Raw genomic sequence first — 22436 nt, 5'->3', positions numbered from 1 at the left:
GATGCTGAGAGCCAGCCCGCTCCGCCCCCACCAGTCCGTGCTGCAGCCCCCACAGAGAGAGCAGCTGCCCTCCTGAGGGCAACCCAGATGGGCCCATTGCCTGGGCCCCGACTGCCAGGAGATGAGCGGGCCAGGTCAGCGCCTGGGGTCCTTTCTAGAGCCTCCAGAGGGTCCTGATTCTATACAAAGAAACATCCTCTTCCTCTCTGCTGCCCTTCATTCATTCATTCATTCATTCATTCATTCAACAATTATTCACTGAGTGCCCAGGAGAGCTGGGAAAATCTGAACAGAACAGATGGGTCCCGACTTCCGTTCCAGTAGGGGTAACAAAGAAACTGAGTGTAGCGGAGTCACAGATCACTCAGACAGATGCACAAGGCATATATAGGCTTTTTCTTTCCCATAGTCGATGCGATCATCCTCCAGGGGCTCCCATCCTGCTGGGAAGCAGGGACAGGAATGGGGGAGCTCACGTTAAAATTGCCGATTTATGGCAACACCGTGCTGTTTGGCTTAGGTGGGAACTTTTGGAGGAGTTAGTTTCTTTTGGATAAATGCTATCTCTTCCATCCTTTTCTTGTCTGTGTCTCCAGGACAGTGTCTGAGTATGAAGAAGGGCAGGGATTACCAGAGACCTAGTGGTGGGGGGGGGGGGGGGGGAGGTCACTTGGAGAAACAGTGGGTCCTCCCCATGGCCACTGGTCCAGAATGGCAGCCTTGTCTCTCCCTGCCTGGACCCCCCAAGTGCATCTGGTCCTATGCTGGGGGCAGCAGCTACTGTTGGGTGGCCCCCCCATCCCCTTCCCTGGCCACGGGTCCCACCTCGGCATGGAGGAATTAAATTTTAAATGAATTCATTCATGAACGGAATGCATCCCTTCTCTTTAAGCATTTCATCCCAGCATCCCCGCTGCATCCTGGGAAATCCTGGAAGTGGGACACTGATCCTTCAGGGACCCTTTTCCCAGCCTTGGTGAACGGTTCCAAATTCCTGGCCACCAGGAAGCCCCACGCTGGCAGGAAACAGAGCAGGTTTGTTTGCAAATGGAGTCCAGGGCTTCCCGCCAGGTCCCTGAGCAGAGGCCAAGTCAGCCTCCCAAGGAGGCCACACAGATTGGGATTCGCGGCAGCTACATTTCGCTTTGCCCTCCTTGCCCGAGTCTTGCCTTTCTCCAGTTCCTCCAACCCTTTATTTGGTAATGCCATCCCACCTTCTGAGAAGAGAGGACCAGCTCCCCGCTCAGCTCAGAGAATACGAAGGGACTCTTCTAGATCACAAAGCAAATTGGTGGATCTAGAGTCCCGCTATGCTGCGATCCCACCCAACAATAAAGAGAATCAAAGCAGCCAGGATCTATCACCCTGTGCCAAACACGGTGCTAAGTAATTTCCATTCGCCATTTTTACTGATGTGTTCCAACAGTCTTTCTACATGGGTGCTATTATGGTCCCTGTTTCACAGAAGAAACGGAGACTTGGAGAGGTTAGAGAGAGTCTAGAACTCTTTCCACTAGATCAGGGGTCAGTGAACTATGGCCCATAGGCCACGTCTAGCTCAGCACATGTTTTTGTAAATAAAGTTTTACTGAAACAGAGTGATGTTCATTTGTTGGCATATTGTCTGTGGCTGCTTTCGTGCTACAAAGGGAGAGCTGAGTAGTTGAGACAGAGACCCTGTGACCTCCCTGCACTGCCCTTGCTCCCTGTCCCCAGCCATGGCTGATTGGATCAGGAGGTGGGGGCCACGCCCAGAGCAACAGCAACCTAGGATCTGAATGGTCCGACACAAAAAGATGACCTGGACCAATCACGTTCTTCCCTTCAGAATTTGGAACAGGGAACTAGAGAGGCCGAGACTGTGGGGAGAAATGGAAGCTATGACTCTTGAGGACACACTGACGCTGGGTGGCTGTGGGTGGGAAGGAAAATGCAAGGTGTGACGGTCCTTGCTGTGTGAGAGCAGAAAATGGAGGAAGGATCCAGATGGAGGCAGAATCTATGAAAGGGGGTCCTGGTACCCTAAGAAAACAGAAAAGACAGAAGCCTTGTTTCCAAAAGGTTTCCCAATTCCAGCTTCCTTTAGAACAACTGCCCTCTCCTTGGGTCAAGACTTGGAACTTTTTTGTTGCAAATGAAACAAAACCCAACATAAACAGGCTTAAACACTAATGGGTGTATGTTGATTCACACAACAGAAAGTCCAAAGGTACTTCAGGCTCAGCTGGATCCAACAGTTCAAATGATGTCAAAGACCAAAGAAATGTAAAAATATAAAATTTCCTTACAACTGTGCAGCCCATTGACAAGTACCTGAGACAAGCAGAGTGACCTCCCTTGAGGAACTCAACTGCCTTAAGGTTAATACTTTGCTAGATGAGAAAAGCAATCTTACCTTGACATTAGCCTGACCTCCAAGATCCTGTAAGTCTTTTTAAAAAATCCCTTTGGAGGGACACCTGGGAGGCTCAGTCCATTAGGCGTCCGACTCTTGATTTCAGCTCAGGTCATGATCTCAGGGTCTGAGATCCGGCCCCGTATTGTTGGGGGGCGGGGAAGGTGTCCACACTCAGCGGGGTGCCTGCTTGAGATTCTTTCTCTTCTTCTCCCTCTCTAAAAAATTTTATAAAATGAAAATAAATAAATAAAAATCCCTTTGGAAACTTCCCTTATCTCTACCCCCCATAAGATATATGCTAGCAATCATCCTTCAAACACACAGCCCACTGATATACATCTGAATGGTCTCATGAATCTGATCTTCCCAGCAGCAAGACTTAACACCATCTCTAATCCCCACTAACTAAAAAATATACAATCAGTCACTCCTCACAATCCCAGGACAGCCCTTCCTGCCCACGGGTCCTGTCCCCATGCTATAATAAAACCACCTTTTCTACACCAAAAATGTCTCAAGAATTCTTTCTTGACCATTGCTCCGGACCCCAACATCACATTCACCCAATTTCTTACAGTCTCTCTGCCCACCTTCTGCCACGTGGGCTTCATCCTCAGTCTCCATCCTGTGCCCTTCCTCAACTTAGACCACTCTAGATTCTTCACTCATGGTGTCAACATGGCTGCAGCAATTCCAGACCTCACAGCTTCATACCAGAACGTCTGCAAGTGGAGAGGGAGCCCTTTCTGTAGCTCTTTCACATGCTGAGAAATAATCTCTCATTTGCCTCTCCCTGAAATGGTCAGGTTGGTCAGGAGGATGGGCTACACTGATTGAATTAGACCTATCAACTGCCATCAGTTTTCCCACCTGTAACAATATTTAAGTGCTTATGACTCCCCAGGCCCTACACCACCCTTTACATGTGTTACCATGTTTAACTCTCACAAAAGCCATACAAGGAAGTTACTAGAATTGTCTTCATTTCCCCAATGAGAAAATGAAAGCTCAGAGAGGGTAGATACCTTGCCCAGGCTCACACAGCCATCACTTGGCAGAACTGCTGATTAGCAGCAAAAGCAAAAGCTAATAGAGACCTATGGGATTCTGGAGCCTGAGCTCTCAGCCACCGTGCCCTGCCTGTTGGAGGAGGGTCTCACTCACCAGCCCCCCCGGCTTTTCTTATTCCACAACCTGTTGCTATCCTGGTGACCCAAATCTCTTCCTCATAGATTCTCGGGCTTCAGACGGAGTTTACTCAAAAGTCCTGCTCCTACCTCTGGATTCCTCTGGACTCTATTCTCCTCCACCTGATCCGTTTCCATGGAAACTGCTGGGCTCCTGCGTCCCTTTTATCCTCCTTCCCGGGAAGTAAAGCCAGCTTTCTGGCACCCGGGCCGCTAGGCCTGGCCATTATAAAGACCAAAGAAGCAATATCTGGAAGAAATAGTTCCAGGCAGAGGGAGGAACCAGATCCGGCTTCTGGTTTTCTCTTTGATGTGCTCCAAACGAACACCAGGTGCTCTGAGGAGCCCTGCCAATTATCTGGGCCCAGTAGGTGCTGGCTGCAAAGTTGTCAGCTGTTCTCCAGCCTCTCACCACCTCACGGTCCGCAGGCCCCCCTCCCTTCGGAAAGCGACTCAGGGCTCTAAGGCAGAAGGTGAGTGGGGCTTGCTGATCCTTGACATCCGATTGCAGCACCTGGGGTTCAGCTGGTGAGCTGGGGGAGCGAAAAGGAAAAAGGTCCCCAATTTTCCCCTTCTGGGGAAGGCGGGCGTGCCAGCCATCACTTGAACTCACGGGCATCCTGGAAACAGTGGACATGACATCACTCCTGGCCGCGAGAAAGGAACCCGTGGCCAGGATCTAGGAAGCATGTTGCATAGTTGCATACACACACTTGGGGGAAAGCGGAGGTCTGGAATCTGGTCCCCAAGAACTGCATATACCCTGGAAACTGGAAAATGCAGCAGCCAAAGGGTTCCCAGAATCCCACCCCTGCTGGGTCTGGGTTGGGTCTTAATCTCTCTGAGCTTTGGTATCCTTATCTTTTAAAATGGGCATTGTCTATCCAATAGGCCCCAAACCAAAGCCCTCTATCAAAGCATTTAAAGGTATCCTCAGGGTCGTCATCCCGGTTAGTGTTATAAATGTGAGAGGGAGCTCCTGCGAGGGTACCAAAACCTCAGACATCTAAGGGAATCACAAGAGTCTCCATCATGGAGATACAAACGTCATCACTGCTTTCAAACACACTCCCATCCCTTAGCAATCTCCTGTTCTGCGTCTACGGCTTTCTCTTCATGTTTAGTTATTTAAACTTGGTCCAGTCTAGCAAAACCCCATTCTTTTCTCCGATGTAAAGCTTCCCATTCCCTCCACTGCCAAACAAGGACCTTGGCTCCCTCCTGGGCTAAGCATGATGTGGGAGATGGAGGGGGTCTGGCTCTGGGACATCTCCTCCCCAGGAGGAGAGGGGGAACAGGAACGCTCCTCACCTAGCTGCTCCCCGTGGGCTGGAGCTGTTGCTGGGCTCCGGGGAGTCCAGGGTCCAGCAGAGTGGAACGAAGGTTTTTCTAGATCAGTTTTCAGCTCTACCCTGACTTCCTTCAATACCAAAGGCTAACCGACAGGTCTGGCTTCTGCTCTGCCCTTCAACTCCAGGCACCTTTCTTGGGAGGCACAGCGACCTCCAAAGGCTGCTCAGAGCAGGGATGGGGTGCAATCCTTCCAGGCACTGGACAGGACAGTGTGGGCCTTCAGAGGACTCTTAAGTCTGAAACAGCACCACTTCTGTCTTCACAGGGGGCCAAGACTCCAGAATTCTGCTGCAGGACTGGCTGGGCTGGTCAGAGCCCCCCGCCCCCACTGAAGGCACTCCTCCTAACCTGGAAAGGTCTTCTGGAGACTCCCCAACAAAACGCGGCTTCATAGAAGCCACAAAGGCTGCACTCCCCAAAGACTGAGGCTCCCTCCCTAAACCCCCCCACGTAGCCTTCTCCCAGTACAGCCCATGGCCTGGGTTGACGTGAAGGTCAGGCTTCAGGAGTCCTGTAGACAGGAGGTGCCTGGCTTCTGCAAGAGCTCTACAAGTGGGGCACTTGGCCCCTTTTCAGAATAACCAGGAAAATTCCTTCTAACATCCTATGTTCATATAATAACTATGTTTCAGTTAAGCAAACACCACTGCCAGGATTTTTTTTTTTTGTAAGTTTTTGGTTTTTTTTTTTTAATTTAACAGAGAGATCACAAGCAGGCAGAGAGAGGAGGGTAAGCGGACTCCCCGCTGAGCAGAGAGCCCGACATGGGGCACGATCCCAGGACCCTGAGACCATGACCTGAGCTGAAGGCAGAGGCTTAACCCACTGAGCCACCCAGGCGCCCCAGTAGATCTTATCCACTGCCAGGATGCTTGCTAGCTAACTCCTTGACTACAATAATTTTGGTCCCTACACTGACTTTGTGTGCCCAGTATGACATTTTTTTTAATCTCTATTTATTTCCTAAGGGTCAAAGAGCTTGCTCACGGCTTCACAAATACTAAGTAGGTTTTGAACCTGCAGCTTTCTGACCCCTGCGCAGAGCTTGTAACTCCTCAACACAACTGCTTCTGCAGTGCTTGGCTTGGGGACAAAGGACAAAGGGACTTGCTTGGGCTTTGCAGCCCTCTGTGTTTGAGATGGGCCCAGGGATGGGCCTCCCAGAAAGACTCCAATCACGCATCTAACATGAATGATGCTGGGCTGTCCCAAAGCAGAGTTGGTGGTCACTGTGGCCATGCTACCATCATACCTAGAACGTCCCCCAAGCAAGCCAACATGCCCCCCACCCACCCCGCAACGTACCCAACACCCATCTCAGCCTCTGGAAAGTAGGAAGCATGAGCTCTACTCTCTCTTCTTCACCAGGAAAACCAAAGCAGCAAGGAAGTACTGGCTTTGCTCCTTAGAGAACCAGGGATGAGCTCGCTGGCCCCGCCGATCTGGGCCAGGGGAGGAGCAGGAGGTGAGACAGAGGAGCCCAAAGGACAGTGGCAGAGCTGGAAGGGGCTGAGCCTGCACCCTGCGGGACTCCGAAGCACTGTGGTGAGGAGCTTGTGCTTAGACTTCCCCTTGGCCTCCCTCTGGGATTGACCCCTTTGGGAGCCATGGTTACCCTGGAGAGGGATGCTGGCCAAGGAATCTCTTGCCAAGCTCATCACTGCTGATCTCTGCATCCATGAAGGGCAGTGGGAACATCAATTCACTGAAACCTCAGAACAATCCTAAGAGGTAAATACCCACGTTCCCATTTTGCAGAAGAGAACATTTGAGACACAGAGAGGTTATGTCATTTGCCCAAGGTCACACAGCTTATTCTGGGATTCAGACCCAATTCCAGAGTGTCCACCCCCAACTCCTGAGCCATTCTACCTTCCCAGAGGCAGTACAAGAGAAACCCGGCAGCTTTGGTGAATTTCCCAGGCCCAGGCTCTCCTGCGGCACAAGGGAGAGGGAAGACATTTGGGCTTCTGGCTTTTTAGGACTCCTTCTCTCCCTTCGTGTGTTCCTGCAAGAGACTCTAAACACATTTGCTCCAAGCAAAATCAAGAGGTTTTGGAGCATCCGCTCTGTACTGCCCCTCTGAGTCTCGCTCTAAGCTGTCCCTCCCTCCAAGGGACAACCTTCCCCCTCTGTCTCCTGCCGGCTCCTCTGCCCCAGCGCCCTTCTTTTGATTCTCACTTACCTCCTTCCCTTCGGAAGGCAATTCAGCTAACACTCATTAGCACGTGTTAATGAGCATCAATTCATCTCTCAGTCAGGCAGCAGGAGAGGGGAGAAAGGAGGCCCGCTCCGGGGGTAATGGGTACCCACAGCCAGCCGGCAGGCTGCAGGCCTCAGGCTCCTGGAGAGAATGGGGAGGGAGCCCAGTGCCCAGTTTGGGGAGTCCGGTCAGCTGTCCTCAGAACTGTGCCCTCAGCAGCTACTTCTGTTTTCTCTGAGACCAGCGTAGAACATTCCAAGGTCAGCAATGGATGTTCTCTGCCCACTGGCCGAGGCAGGTTCCCATGATGTCCTTAGGTGGATGGGGTTAAGCACCAGTAGGGGAGACACTCCTTGAACAACTGTCTAAAAGCCCTCAGAGCCTGTCCAGGGAGAGGTGGGTAACCACAGCGCTGAGGGACACAGGCGGGGGAGGGCGACAACCACCACCCAAGGGGACCGTGGAAGCCCCTCCTCCATTCCATCTGGATCCTCCCTGGGTGTCCCTGATTCCAGCCGCCCCGCCCCAACAAAGCCTTGAGAACTCACAGCTTCTTCCCCAAGCATGGGCTGTACTGAGGGTCCATGAGAGCACGGGGAAGAGCTGGGTTCAAATTCTAGCTCGGCCCCTCTTTGCTGGGCAAGTCAGTTCGTCATGTGAAGTCTCAAGTCCCCTCCTCAGAAAAGCGGTCCCTGTTCTTGCTACCGTGGAAGGGCCGGACGAGAGGAGCCCCGAGAGAGACCTAGTGAGCTGCGAGGTGCGGGTGGCTAACTCCTTGTCAAGCTCCTATTATTATTACTACTCGTGGCGCTGCTGTTACTACTGCTATTACTACTGCTCCATGCTAGTAACAATACGGGGTGGCTGTACTCAAGAAGGTCAGAGAGAGGCAAGAATAGCCTCTCCCTCGCCTCTGCTTCCAGGGAGCTCAGGGCCCACCTGCGCGCCCCTGGCCCCCACCCCGCGCTCCCAGCCAAGCCCCGCGCCGCCGCCGCCCCACCGAGCCCCGGGCCGATTCTCTGAGCGCGCGCGCCCCCTGCCGGCGGCCGGGCGCGGGCGCAGCCTCCGCACCGTATATAAAGGCAGCGTGGCGCGCAGGACCTGGCCGAGTGCGGGAGCGGAGCCGGGCGCAGGGACAACGCTGTGCGCCTGAGGTCTCCCAGCAGCTCGCCATGGCTAGCCCGCAGCAGCAGCCCCCCTACCTGCACCTGGCCGAGCTGACGGCATCCCAGTTCCTAGAAATCTGGAAGCACTTTGACGCAGACGGTCAGTAGATCTCTCAACTTCTGGGCCCGTTGGCCCCCAGGGAACCTGCGGTGGAAGGGAAGGGGACAGCGCTGATGCGGGCAGGTGTACGTTCGTCCCGGGGGCGCGGTGGTGGTGGTGTTTGGGCCCCAAAGCCTGCTGAGGTCGGGGTCTGGAGTTTGGGAGATGCCCAGGCTGCTCAGGTGACAACTGTCAGCAACTTTTCTTCTCCGACATAGACGGCGGAGAGCCCGCCGGCTTTTGCAGCCTCATTCTGGGCAAGTTGGAGCTTTCCCAGAGAGGAGGCCTGGGCGGGCAAGGCTCCCCGGGAATCCCCCTGCCGTCTTATCATCCCTGCCTTCTCTTCGAGGTAATGGCTTGCCTTCAGCTGCTGCAGCCACAGGTCTCAAGCCCACTCTCTTCTTTCTTGGGGTTCTCCTCTTGTTTAATGCCAGCTTAGCACCACCACCACCACCCCCCCCCCACTGTCCTGGAGGTTAGGACAAGCCTGGGCCTCCCCCAGACGAATTGGCTGGGAGTAGGAGTCGGGAGTGACCCGGGGGCCCTGACCACCCCTTGGGCTTCCTCTGCCGGTTTCCCATCCTCCCTGGGCAAATGGGTCCAAACACAGCAGCAGTGGGTGTGGTGAGGGCAGGGTTGGGGGACCAGCCTGACATCTTCCCTCATGGTGATAGTCCTGGCTGCTTTAGGTGACATCTGTGGATGGAGGGAAGCACAATCTTAAATGCCTACTGAGACACTGACTCCCCCCAAAATTGAGGACCGGATAGAATGACCTTAGGAGGTGTCTCCCTGGGCTGGCATTCTGTGAGTCTATGATGGTCTGATTCCGGCATAAAGGGAGACCCCCCACCCCTTTAGGAGCCTCTGATCTTACTAGAGATGTTTTCTCCACCCCTCCAAAAAAAAAAACTAAGTGATCTGATTCCCTTCTCAGGGCCTGGCCAGGATGGGCATCCCAAATGTTCAGGCATCTGAGACTCCTGGCAGGGTGGTGGCGTCCGGGTTTTAGCCTGGGACTGACAGCGAGGGGGGATGGGAACCAGAGGGAGGATCAGGGGCGGCTCACTTAGTTCCTCCCTCCTCCTTTCCTCATCTCTGCAGGGCATGCAAGTGGCTAAACAGAGGCCCTCTGCCCAGGGTGCTTGGAGAGGCAAGGGTTAATGTCTAGTAAAGTTCACGAGTCAAGTTTTGTTCCCTGGGAGCCACCTGAGAAAGCTGGGTTGAGAGCCAGGCAGAGGACCGGGCAGGTAATCTCCGGGTTGGGATGGTGATCTGCCTGTGAATTACTGAAGGAGGCGGGTAGGCTGTTAAATCTGTAAAATGGGGCTAAGGCGGGTTTGTACTTCCGATCCCCAGCTTGGACCGTAAGACTGCCTGGGGGAAAAGGGATGTAAGGTGCAGCCTCTTAGTATTCCAGATGACACGCACATTCCCCGAGGATGCTTCTGCCAGTTTATCTGCACCAGAGACTTGCAGGATTCAAGGAAAGTTACCAAGTGGCCAAGGTTATGCCACCAGCCTCCTGCCAGATGAGTCAGCTATAACAGACAGAGGACTCCATGGTTCCTATTTTCCCCCGTCCTCGTGGGGACAACCAATAGCACACTCAATAATCATGCAAATCCTTACATCTGTCTGAGACCTCATAGTGTTCCAAACACAATCACACCTCCTGGAGTCCCTGTGAGGCTGCTGGGCAGGCGAGGTGCTCCTGGTGCAGGTGAGGACGGGGGTTATGAGGGGCGGGTTCTCACAGGCTGTACAGCAAGGGAGTCATGGGGCTCCTTCCCGGCCAGGGTTTATTCCCTGGGAACATGCATTTGGGTTGCAAGAGGGATTCTTCTGTGATGCTGGAAACCACCTTCCCACTTGCCCACTGAAAAGCCTCTATCACCCCCTGCCTCCGAGGCAATGAGCTGTTTCTTTAATCTCAGAAAGGGGTCCTGGTGCGGGCTGGAGCAAAGCTAAGCTAGCACTAGACGCAAGAGTCCGACAAACACCCCCAAAGCCACTGTGCCTCTGGTTCCTTCCTGCTCCCATGGCAAAGGGGAGCTCAATGCTTGCTTCTTGATTCCTGCCCACCAGACACCCCATTGCCCTCTCCGGCCACTGCCTCAGGGAGGTCCCGAGGAGGAGCCCCAGACCTAACACAGAGAAGACAAAGGGGCTTACAGGGCCAGAGATGGCACAGAGGTGATTTAGGAAAAGGAGGATACAGCCAGTTTGGAGTTCCACGGAAGGATCCAGAAAGAGGCTGTGGACGGCCTTGCTCCATACCTTCCCTACCTAACCCCTTGAGCACACCCAAAGACTTCTGGGGAGCCTACCCCCTCCCCTGAGGCACTCCCTGCCCTATCTGGGCCTCCCCCTTACTAAGTCTGGCTTCTGTGTTCACTTTGGACTTGCTCCCTGATACGGAGTCCCCCTGCCTCTTACAAACTCAAAGAGCTCTGGGAGGACTCCCGTTTGCAACCCACCAGGACCCTGGAGCCCAGTCAGGCACAGCCCCCCGGGGGAGGGAGCCACTGCCCCACTCTTCCCGGACCCTCTAGGAAACAGATGAGGCAAACTTAGGAGAAGTTGGATGCCAAAGAGAGGGGAGCTGGGGCGGGGGGCTCTGACCCTAACTCAGCCCGTTACTAACCAGGAGGAAGGTCAACCTGGTGACGCTGCCCTAAGAGATTCTTTTCAAAATCTGCATCAGTCTCGTGGAGAAAGAAAGGAGTAGGCGTTTGGAGAGAGAAAAACTGGGACTCAGAGAGGCAAAGTTCTTTTCACAAGACCACACGGCAAAGTGGGAGGGTGGGGGCCACCCAGGGATCCTGTCTCCTCGGGCCTGGTTCCGTCCCTGGGCTCTTCCTCCAAGGTCAGCTGCAGCCATGCATTTGGGAGAATTCAGATGTCATCTCCCCAAGGCAGAAGTAGGGAAGACCGCAGCCAAGCCCACGCTCTGACCCCACATGCCGCCTCCATGCTCGGAGTGACCCTCACACGGCCCCCCATGTCTGAGCCCATCCCATGCTGCCTGGTCACCTCTTTCTCCGGAATGTCCTCACCCTGCACGATCCAAGCAGCCGTGCGAGGCCCAGCCCGGAGCCCACCTGGTCTGTCTGCGTGGTTCTGATCAGATGGGCCGCCAGGCTCCAGTTTCACGGATGACCAGTAGGAATCTCCATGGAAAGCCAAGGGGTGGCTCAACAGGGAAAAATACCATAGCCTTTAGAAGCCACTGAAATCACAGGGACAGGATGGCTTCTCTCCCAGAGGCCAGCAGACACCTGGATCCAAACAGGCACTGCAACTCACCCCCGGAATCTCTCTAACATAGCTCTACTGTGACGTGTACAAAAAGTTAGACAAGCAAGGGCTTCTATTACCGAGTTCTTGGGAATGCTGAAAATTCGAAAGGAAATGCCCTTCACCAGGGAGGAGAAAAATGAATTGTACCCATCTCTACAGGGGAATATTACGCAACCAAGCATAGGGAGGGGGAGCTTTTCCACTGACACGGGAAAACATCCAAGATGGACTACTAAGGTTTTGTTTTGTTTTGTTTTTAATGGTAGCAGGACACTATTACCATATGAACCCATTTTCATTATTCACTAAGCTCAAATGCTGGAAGAGATTCGAGAGAATGCCACACATTACGGGGCATGGAAAATGGTGGTTCTCTCTACAGAGCGGGTGAGGGAAAAATTAGAAGGCATTTGCTTTAACTAAGTTAATTTCCAGAGTGTGTGCAGATTTTCTAAGAGTTTATGTTTCTGGGGTGAATCCGCAAAACAGTAGAAATGTAAGAAGATCTGTATCTCCAGGTGTGGGAATCTGCCCAGATACTTCAGGGTCTCTGCCTGCCTCCAGGTGGCCCTGGTGTTGAGGGGATGGGGGAGGGTTTCAAAGCCTCTCACAGGGAGTGAGCCTTGTTTGCTACCCATGGGGGCCTCAAGGCCTTTGAAAATGAGTGAGAGGAAGGCCCTGACCTGTCTTCCCTCCTCTGTCCTCCCACACCCGACGGTAATAACAGAAGATCCAGGCACCATGATCACCTGGAGGCGTGAGCACCCAGGCAGGCCTGGTGGAGCCTCACGGCTTAGCCCGTGTGCCTGCAGGGAGAGGCGAGGAGGGAGAAGCACCAGGGCCTCTCCAAGCTGGGGAGAGGTCGGGGCAGCTTGCACTGGGATACTCAGTGAAGGCTTTTGGAACAGTAAAAAAAGACTTGCCCAAACAGGGTTACAGAATGCTTGGAATATATTAAGTATTTCGGCAAACACTCTAACATGTACAAGGCAGTATCACTGTGCCAGTCCTAGGGTGATTCCAGGACTCCTACAAATGATCGCTTCTCGGCTCACGAGAGTCCGGGGGGTCTGGTGCAGGGAGCTGAGGTGGGAGCTGTCTTTTTTAACCCTGTCTGCCAATCTCTGTGGGGTCTGTGGGTCTCATCAGGGACAGCAAGGTACGGGCTGGAGGGTCGTGACGGCAGGACGCGGGGTTCTTTGGGGGCAGCCTCCTGGTCCACCCGGGGTAAGCCTTAGGAATCAGCCCCCACTCCACTTTCACCCCTAAACCCCCAAATGCTTTGCTAACGGGGCCCTTTGCTGTGGTGTCTGCAGCGTGCTGGGTCGCCCCACGCTGGTGGCCTCTGGGGACACCCCGGGCCCCGAAGCCTGTCCTCGGTTGGGAGTGATTACACCAGCCAGGGAGGCGCTGTGTCTGTGAGGAGCTGAGGCTCCCCGGGGAGGCAGCCCTGGGACGAGTTTTCACAAACAAGGTAGCTTGAGCCCGCCTCACCCAGGGCAGCTGCCAGCCCAGGGAGCCTGCGCCCCTGCCCGCTCAGCCAGCTTATTCCCCTCCGGACTTCAGTGGCTGTCCTGGCTGAACCCCTGAGGGAGGTTTCCAGGGCTGAGAAGACCCTTCGGGGAAATCTCTTCCAACACCTGGGGAGCCCGAATTACTAGAGCGGCCATGAGGCTCTTGGAAAACAGGGCCTCTCCTGGCAGCTCTCCCGGCCTGTGGCAGGCCATGCCCTCCTTGGCCCAGCCCGACCCATCTGGGGCCTCTGGCCTCGCTTGGCTCTCCCCCGCTCCTCCTTGGCTCTCTGCTGTCCAATCTGCCCCAGCCTTCTGGACTCCCCCAAGCCTGGGAACGAGCCCAGCCTTCGGCGGCCAGATGTCCCCACGTTCAGCGGACCCAGAGCAGCTCCAGAACCAGTGTTTGAGAAGCAGCTCAGCCCAGAAACACAGACTGAAAGTCATGTCTGAAAGCTCTGTGTTTTTTCAGCCCTTTTCTTGCCCCGGGGCGTGGGCTGTGACTGTCCCGAAGGGTGCTCAGGCTTGGGTGGGCAGAGGGCTATTTGCCTTTCCAAAAATCTGAACTCTGGACAGACAGCCAGTGGCTGGGTCTCAGGAACACTTCCTTAACGAGGACGTCTGGGATTTGGCAATCCGTCTCCTGGATTTCTCTAACCTGTGCATCACGGGGAGACACGGACTGGTGAGCGCCCCCGCGGCCAGGCCCCTCGTTCTCAAACTTGAAGCGTAGGAGCCTTGTGAAAACACAGATTTCGGGGTCTCTCCCAGCACTCCTGCCTCAGGAGTTCTTGGGGAAGGCCTGGGATTCTGCACTTGTAACAAGCTCCCAGGTAATTCTGATGCTGCTGTTCCACAGACCCCACTAGAAACAGCAAGCCCTTGCCCTCCAGACCTGCTGGATTAGACTCTGCACTTTAATAAGATCCCCAGGTAATTCTTACACACCTTAACACTTGAGACTCACCATAAACCGGTCCTTAATTCTGACTGCGCGTTAGAATCACCGACAGAGCTTTTGAAAACAGGCTCCCGAGAAGTCCCCACCCCCATCAATTAAATCTGAACCTCCAGGGGCGGGACCCAGGCAATGGTGTTTTAAAAGCCTCCCAGGTGACTCTAATTTTTATTTTATTTTATTTTTTTAACCCACTGAACCACCCAGGCACCCCCCCCCCTTTTTTTTTTTTTTTATTTTGACAGAGAGAGAGATCACAAGCAGGCAGAGAGGCAGGCAGAGAGAGGAAGGAAAGCAGGCTCCCTGCCGAGCAGAGAGCCCGATGCGGGGCTCGATCCCAGGACCCTGAGACCATGACCTGAGCCGAAGGCAGAGGCTTTAACCCACTGAGCCACCCAGGTGTCCCCCAAGGTGACTCTATTAGACAGCTTGGCTGAAAACCAGTACTCTCTGAGCTGAAGAGTTGACAGCCATGGACTGGTTCAGAGGACTGAGGTTAGAAGTGATGCTTTCCATTCATGTGAGATTTTACATTTTCTGGAACGCTTTCACAATAATACCTTGTGTGACTCTCACAGCAGAAAGGGCATAAACAATTATACCCATTTTAGGGATCAAGAAATGGAGGCTCAGTGAGATTGATTCGCTCGATGTCACATGGGCAGTCATGGAGCTGGTGGCAGAATTATACCTCTTACTCTCTTCCTTGTTCAACTCTTGGACAATCTGTACACATGACTCTCAGTGAGAAACAAGGAGCCCTCTTCCAACAGGGGGCAAAGCATCCTTCAGTCAAGGCTTTCGAGGTGTCTGTGATCAGCCTAATAGTAAAGAAGTGGTGTGTCACTTTATTTTGTTTTTTTGTTTTTGTTTTTGTTTTAAAGATTTTATTTATTTATTTGACAGAGAGAAACCACAAGTAGTCGGAGAGGCAGGCAGAGAGACAGAGGGAAGCAGGCTCCCCGCCGAGCAGAGAGCCCGATGTGGGACTCGATCCCAGGACCCTGAGATCATGACCTGAGCTGAAGGCAGTGGCTTAACCCACTGAGCCACCCAGGCGCCCCTTTATTTTGTTTTTTAAGATTGTTTGTTTGTTTGTTTATCTGGGGGGTGGTGCATGCGGGCTCGAGGGATAGGGGAGGAGCAGAGAGAGAGGGATAAGGAGACTCCACACTGAGCGGGAAGAAGTAGCCGGACAAGGGGCTCCATCCTGAGATCCCGACCTGAGCCAAAACCAGACACTCAACTGAGCCACCCAGGCGCCCCCAAGAAATGTTGTCTGTTTTGACTGGGGGAAACTGAGGCACAGTGGTAGCCAGAGTACAGTAAGGAAAGATGCAGGGTCTCTGACTCCCACCCAGCCCCCTCTTCCTAATATTCTCAGGATGCAGTTTGATAGGAAGCGAAGGAGTGGTGGTTGCCATGGTAACCGCATTCTTATCAATACCCGTCCACAGGAGATTTGCTGGGTGGCCAGTCACCCCACGCCCTGATACTGGGGTCAGAGAAAAAGCAATCCATTCATCTGGTGCTGAAGTCTGCTCTGGAAGGATGTAGGTCAACCGGGCCTACCCCTCCACACAGATGAGACCGGGGTAGCAGCTGCCTCCTGGGGGATGGATGAGATCTGCCCTGAGAGAGACCAAGTAGCAAAGGCCTTTCCCTCCAATGGTGGAGGATGCCCCCTTCTGGGCCCCACAGCCCCTGCCTCCCTATCCAGTCTCTGCCCCTCTCCTTCTGCGTTCAGCTTGTAGATCCTGACAATTCTTATTTGGCTGCTTTGCCCCCGCTGGACCATGAACCGCTCTGGGGAGTAAGCCCACATCGAACATTTGTCTGTAGCCCCCCCCAGCCCCCCACCCCCCGCCGCAGAGCACCAGGCACAAAGATGAACTATTGTTACTTCCAACAGTATAGGTTTGTTGAATTGAGCCGCCTTTTGTCTCTTCGTTGGGGGCACGGAGAGGAAGAGGTGGTGGGATTTCTAGTAGGGTGTGAGACCCTCCTGCTGCTCAGGCTGGGCAAGGTGGGCTGGGGAGGGGACCTCTTTCTACCGTTGCTGGGTCCTGGCTCCTCCCCCGGCCTCCACGGTTAGTCTTCCCTTTCTCCTCCTCTTCCTGGTAGCTGGGGGTTCTCGAGCTTTCCCTGCCCACCCTGTCAAGTAGCCCTGGGAGCCCCTCCCCCCATTCTACTACGTCATCTTTCCTTTTCCTTGCTGTTTGTCTGCCCAGCCCCACCCCCACCCAGTTAGAACATAAGACCCATCCTGGCAGACCCCGTCTAGCTCACTTTTATACCCCTGGGGCCTAGCATACAGCAGGCACAAAGTGAATGCTCAAGAAATGTTGAATGAATGAATGAATGAATGAATGAATGAATGAATGAAACCTAGATCAGCAATTAGGATACTCCAATTCTGGTCCCGCCTTGCGGTGTGTCTCTGAACAGATTGCTTACAGTCTCTGTGCCTCAAGTTTCTTTGTCACAAGAGGAGGATTCTACGCTGCCCTGTTAGGATCCTGTGTGTCTGGAAGGATTATGACAACTTGGAAAATGGGACCTCGGTCTTGTGCAGTGTCATATCCCTCCCCCATGGCAACCTACACAGGGCTTCACACATAGTGAGGCTTCAGATTATCTCCTGAAGCAAAGAGAGAAGCGAATGTGCTTTGAAAAATTAAAAGCGTTGTATCCGTGAGCCATTCCTGATGTTCTCAAGTGTCCATGTCTCCTGCTGGGCAAGGCACAGGCTGATTGTTGGGTTCTGGAGGTTATTAAACCACCTTAAAACCTTTCTAGAACAGGAATAAACACAAGGACATTTATTCTTAGTAAGTTTCAGAGAAACTGCAAGGAAAAGGTGGGTCCCACAGGTCTGTACTCTTCGAGATTTCTTCTTCTCGTTCAGATTGCTCAATGGGAGGTGGCTCAGTGCTGGCCTCACCTGCTTTGGCCTCCTGTACCCAACTCTTCCTGGCTGAAAGCAAGCAGCCCAAGGGCAAGATGTCCCCTGGCCTAGGAAGAAACACCTGCCGTGGTGGTGATGACCACTGGCATTTTGGAGGCTCACTGTGGGCCAGCACTTTCCCTGTGTTTTTACCCCCGTGGAGTCTTCACTGCCAATGGTAGGAGGCGGGCACCGTCATTATCCCTATTTTATAAGTGAGGAAACAGGTCCGGAGAGGTGACATCCCAGAGCGAAACGGTGAGTAATAGAGGCAGCACAAGAAGTGGGTGTGGGTGCCTCTGCAAGAAGTGTGGGTAACCCGCCCGCACCCCCCTTCTACAGCAGGTGCCGGAGCTGGCGGGGAAGTGGCATAGCAGGGCCAGCTCTGAGGGTGGGGAGAGATGCTGGTCAGAGCTGAAACCCATCCTTCTGGATCATTGCAGGGACTGGTGAGGCAGAGAAAAAGCACTTGTTCCTTCAACTCCGAGGCATCATCAACTAGACTGCCTTTTGCCTAGAAAGCCCTTGGCCCTTCCGCTCACGCCCCCTCTCCCACTGGCCTCACAGGCCATTAGGCGCACGCTCATGAAATTCCAACCGTCGCAAGAACGATGACCACTCTATGCCAGGGGGGAAAAGGGAGCTCCAGTCCCCTTCCCCCACCCCCTAAATACAATCACATATTTTGCCTGCTGAGAAAAATAGATCATTTATCTCACGGGATCCTCTCCATGCCATGTTTATTGTGGTATCTTCTCCACTAGGGGGCGCGTCTGTGGCTATTTATTGGGAATCTAAATTTTCAGGGGATGGGGGGGGGGGGGGGGGGCAGAGGGTGGGGAGAACCTCCACCCCCACCGCAACCCCATCCTACCCCCAAGGGCCAGGATAAATACTCCTTTTTTATTGTCTCTGTTTCACTTGTAATTCCATTTGCCCTTGACAAAAGCTACCAGTTGGCTATTCTCTATAGGAACCTTAATCAATTGTTTTAGATCAGATTTGAAACTTGACTTTAGGCCCGTGGTTTCCAAACTTGCTGCTCATAGAAATCATCTGGGGAGCTTAAAACAAAAACAAAAACAAAACAAAACAAAACAAAACAAAAAAAACAAAAACAAACCGTGATGCTTAGTTCACACCCCCAAACCAATGGCAACAGCATGTCTGGTGGAAGCCAGACATCCATATGATTTTTTTTAAAGATCCCAGGTGAGAGGTGCCTGGGTGGCGCAGTGGGTTAAAGCCTCTGCCTTCAGCTCAGGTCATGATCCCAGGGTCCCGGGATCGAGCTCCACATCGGGCTCTCTGCTCAGTGGAGAGCCTGCTTCCTCCTCTCTCTCTGCCTGCTTATGATCTGTCAAATAAATTTTTAAAAATCTTTAAAAAAAAAAAAAAAAGATCCCAGGAGATTCCAGTTTGGGGGAGTGTGGGGGAGCACTCCCTTCGGCCTGTCTGATTTCCAGCCCAAAAATGCCTGCTCTCAATCACAGCAGGGACTAGTGACCTTGGCCATGGGCTCAGTTTACCCAGTCTATAGGCCATCTTGGTTTAAGACTTGAGAACCTAAAGGGCTTCTCACCACTAACTGTGATCTTCAAAGTCGGGCACTGACCTTGGGGCCCAGTCCTGATCATTGCAGGACTGATTCATTCCATCTTCTGCACAAGTTCTGGTCATTGAACTGGAACCACAGTCACGTTCACGGTGCACTCATAATGGGGGGGCTTGGTACATACAAAATCCCATTTAAGTGTCAGAACTCATTTTGCAGCTGATACGGGTTAATGACTTCGCCAAAGTCCTACAGGCAGTGAGCGAGCAGAACAGGGTTTTCCCAGGTGCTCACAGACCAGAGGGCCTCCTCTCTTCATGGCTGTGCAGCGGGTTGCCTCCCCTCCTCATAATCCCGGTGACGGATGCTCTCGGGGGCCCCCCAGCCCAAAGGAGGGACGCCCTGCCTTTCTCTTCCCACTCTTCCTTTCTGTGTTAGTTTCCCAGAACTGTTGTAACAGAGTCCCACAGGCCAGGCGGTTTAAACCAACAGAGGTTTTTTTCTCTTCCTGTTCTGGGGCTGGAAGTCCATACCTAAGGCATCGACAGAATTGCTTCCTTCTGGAGGCTCTTGGGGACAATCCTTCAGTGTCTCTCTTCCAGCTTCTAGTGGTTGCTGGCAATCCATGGCGTTCCTTAGCTTGGAGAGAACATCACTCCAATCTTGTCTCAGTCTTTATATCATCTTCTTCCCTATGTGTCTCTGTGTCTCCATGAGGCCTTCTTATAAGGACACAGGTCATTGGATTAGGGCCTACATAATCTACTATGGCTTCATCTTCACTAATTACCCTATTTCCAAGTGAGGTTACATTCTGATGTTCTCCGTGGACATGGATTTGGGGGCACGGGGGACACTCTTCAACGCGGGATACCCTCCCACTCCAGAGACCCAAATTCTGTCTCGGGCCTCATTCACCCCTGCAACCAGGGTCTGCCACCTGCTGACTAGCTGGGATGCTGATGACCTTGTGCCCCGCCCCCCCACCATCATCCCGTTAAATTCTGGATCCTGGGCTCACCCAGCCAGCTGCGGACAGTTCCGCCCACTTCTACCAGCTTGGCTCGGATCCTGGTCCCTCCCAGTGTTCTCCCGTCTACTGAATGTATACCCCAAAGGCCCGCGGTTACTGATCTTGCAGCTGTACAGTTGGAAACACCCTGGGGGCAGGACCCACGTCCCTCACGCTGCACAGTCGGAGGCCAACCCAGACACACCTGCTTGTTGACCAAGAAGTTCTCCCTGAAGCCCTGTGACTTCCCCACCCCCTCACCCCACCCCATTAGTCTTACTATTCAGCGCCTAGGTCAACTGCTTTTTTCTTTTTCTTTGCTTTCTTCACAGGAAATGGGTATATTGAAGGTAAAGAGCTAGAAAACTTTTTCCAGGAGCTGGAGAAAGCAAGAAAAGGCTCTGGCATGGTAAGTCCAGTACTTTGTCGAACTGTTTGATTTTTTTCTATCATCCTGATCGTGGCTTCGGTCAGCATTGTCTGTCCCAAATTCTGCGTCTCCTAAGCCAGCCTGACATCTCTGGCCTTGACCTTCCAAGTTTTTCTTTCATTTGTAAGAATTTTTTTTTTTAATTGGAATAATCCCTTAAAAAGAGAACCTTCCTGCAATACCTTTGGGTGTCTGGGATTGAGGGGTGTTTGTGAATGGGTATCAGGGGTTACTAAACCCCCCAAAACTGCAAAGTTTGTGTCTATGTATATGTGTATAAAACCCTTTTATTTTCCTAAGGAATAGTCCAGAGCCTATCTAAGATTCTCAGGGGGGTCATGACTCCATTGGATGCTTCAGGGGTTTCAAGTGTCTTTATTTGAGACCAGAGTTTCTCAGCCTCGGCTCTATGGACAGGGCTGGATAATTCTTGGTCGTGGGGAGGTGGAGGGGGGGCTGTCCTGTGATTGTAGGATATATAGCACCGTCACTGGTTCTCCCCATGAGATGTCAACAACATCCTCTTCCAGTTGTAGCAATCAAAAATGTCTCGAGAAATTACCAAAGGTCCCCTGTGGGAGCCACAGAATAATCCCCACCCGAGAACCACTGTTCTAGACCAACAGAGTCTGGAATCCTCAGCAAGGACCTAGAGGGAAACTTGGTTGCTCCAAACCAGCATCTGAACCAGAGAGTACGGCCTGGCCTCATTCGCGGTGGTGTCAGTCTGCCTTTCTTAGCCTGCCTGAAGCGACTCCAAATCACGTCCCACCCCTTCACAGCAGGGTCACTGTGAGGCCTGTAGTCACAAGCTTACACTATTAAATTCACGAAAGCCTTGGGAGGACTGTCTGAAATACCGAAAAGCTGAGGTAATTGGACCTAGTTTATTGCGATCCCCGCGTCTGGTTCTCAGATATACACAGTCAGACCCATCACCTCCCCCAGCTCCCGCTGGTCCCTTGGGGGTCTCCCCACTCTCTCCTGCTACGTGTCTGTTGGCCGATCCCCTGCCTCTTAGCAAGTCTCCATGGGGCAATCTGGGAGACAAGCAGCAAATCCACCAGTGAGCTCCTGGTCCACAGCCCGGCGGAGCGCCCCAGCGAGAAGGAGGGCCAGCCATGGACTTCGGCGATGGCCTTGATTCATGGGTTTGTTTATCAACTGTTCCCCCATCACCGCTCATTACTAGGATAATGAAGCCTGCCTCCCAGAAATCCCAGGCATGAAAACTGATTCTGGGATCAGTGCTTCTAGACTGAAATCTTAGTCACTCCCCATCTCAGATGGCTTCAGGGGTGATTCTCAAGTCTGTCAACAACATCTCAACTGACAGCATCCGTGACTGGTGTTCAGAGCAGCTGGGCAGAAGGGATAGTAGCCTTGGAAGCAGGAGCCTCAAGTTCCAATTCTAGCTACACCGGCTGGTGACCTCGGGAGAAGACACGGCCCCCCAGTGTGCACCGGTGTGTAGAACGGACAGACGACTCACCCCACCGGGGCTGCTGTGAAAACTCAATCAGCTCACCCCATCTGGGATCCAAGCCTAGGAGCATCCCGTGCACACTCGAACATATAAGGCAGGAAATACTGATGAATAAATCCTGGCAAATTGAAACCGCTTCCCAGGTAGAAAGAACAGACTCTAATCTGAAGAATGGGTAGAATTCTCCGGGCCCGATCTGAGGAAGCGCGCAACCCCCCCGGAAGTCATCAGAGAAGGCAAGAGGCGCCATCAGCTGTACAAGCAGACTGCCCATTGGTGAGGGTTAAGGAAGAACGTGTTCATACACGGAACTATTCAGCAGCACCCAAAACAGGCCAAGATTGGAGAATTTCAGAGAGCCTTAGATTTACAGTGGGCAGTGATGGGCCAAAGGAGCTTTTGAAATTCTCTGCCTTTGGAGTAGTCACAATAATTGCACAGATGATTGAAATTACCCCTCAGCTATATGAAGACTTTCTCCTCACCTTCCTCCTGGCTTAAAATCAGAGTGAAAAATACCGTAAATTCCCTTTAGACCTGACAGAAGAAAATGCATGATTTACCTTGCTCTGAGGTAGTGCTGGTTTCCTCCTTGAATAAGTTGGCTTGTATGAGAAGCTGCCTTGGTAAAATGTTGGGGCCTCAGTTCTCACATCTGAGTGATGGGAATAAGTCCTCGCCCTTCCGACAAAGCTGTGGTTTAATCCCGTCTCAAAGGCAAAAGGGCATGTTTGATTGCATAAATTACATGGGATGGGGGTGTATGTCCCCAGGTGACCAAGCCTCAGAGGGGAGATCGCTTGGACTTGGAGCGATCTTGGGAAGGA

The 22436-nt window shown here is 52.9% G+C and overlaps 1 protein-coding gene across 1 annotated transcript in view; it reads left to right on the top strand.

The window, feature by feature from the left end:
- The first annotated feature begins 8224 nt into the window (after window positions 1-8224).
- CALB2 (calbindin 2) overlaps window positions 8225-22436 on the top strand; it is a 28151-nt gene continuing 13939 nt past the window's right edge. The window contains exons 1-2 of the mRNA XM_059383988.1: window positions 8225-8407; window positions 20026-20102. Coding sequence (XP_059239971.1) covers window positions 8314-8407; window positions 20026-20102 — 171 coding nt within the window. The 5' untranslated portion in view covers window positions 8225-8313. The remainder of the gene's footprint in view (window positions 8408-20025; window positions 20103-22436) is intronic.

The sequence above is a fragment of the Mustela nigripes genome, chromosome 17 (genome assembly GCF_022355385.1).
Source record: "Mustela nigripes isolate SB6536 chromosome 17, MUSNIG.SB6536, whole genome shotgun sequence".
NCBI lineage: Eukaryota > Metazoa > Chordata > Mammalia > Carnivora > Mustelidae > Mustela > Mustela nigripes.
Note: the sequence above shows the minus strand (reverse complement) of the source record. Positions and strands in the feature narration are given on the sequence as shown.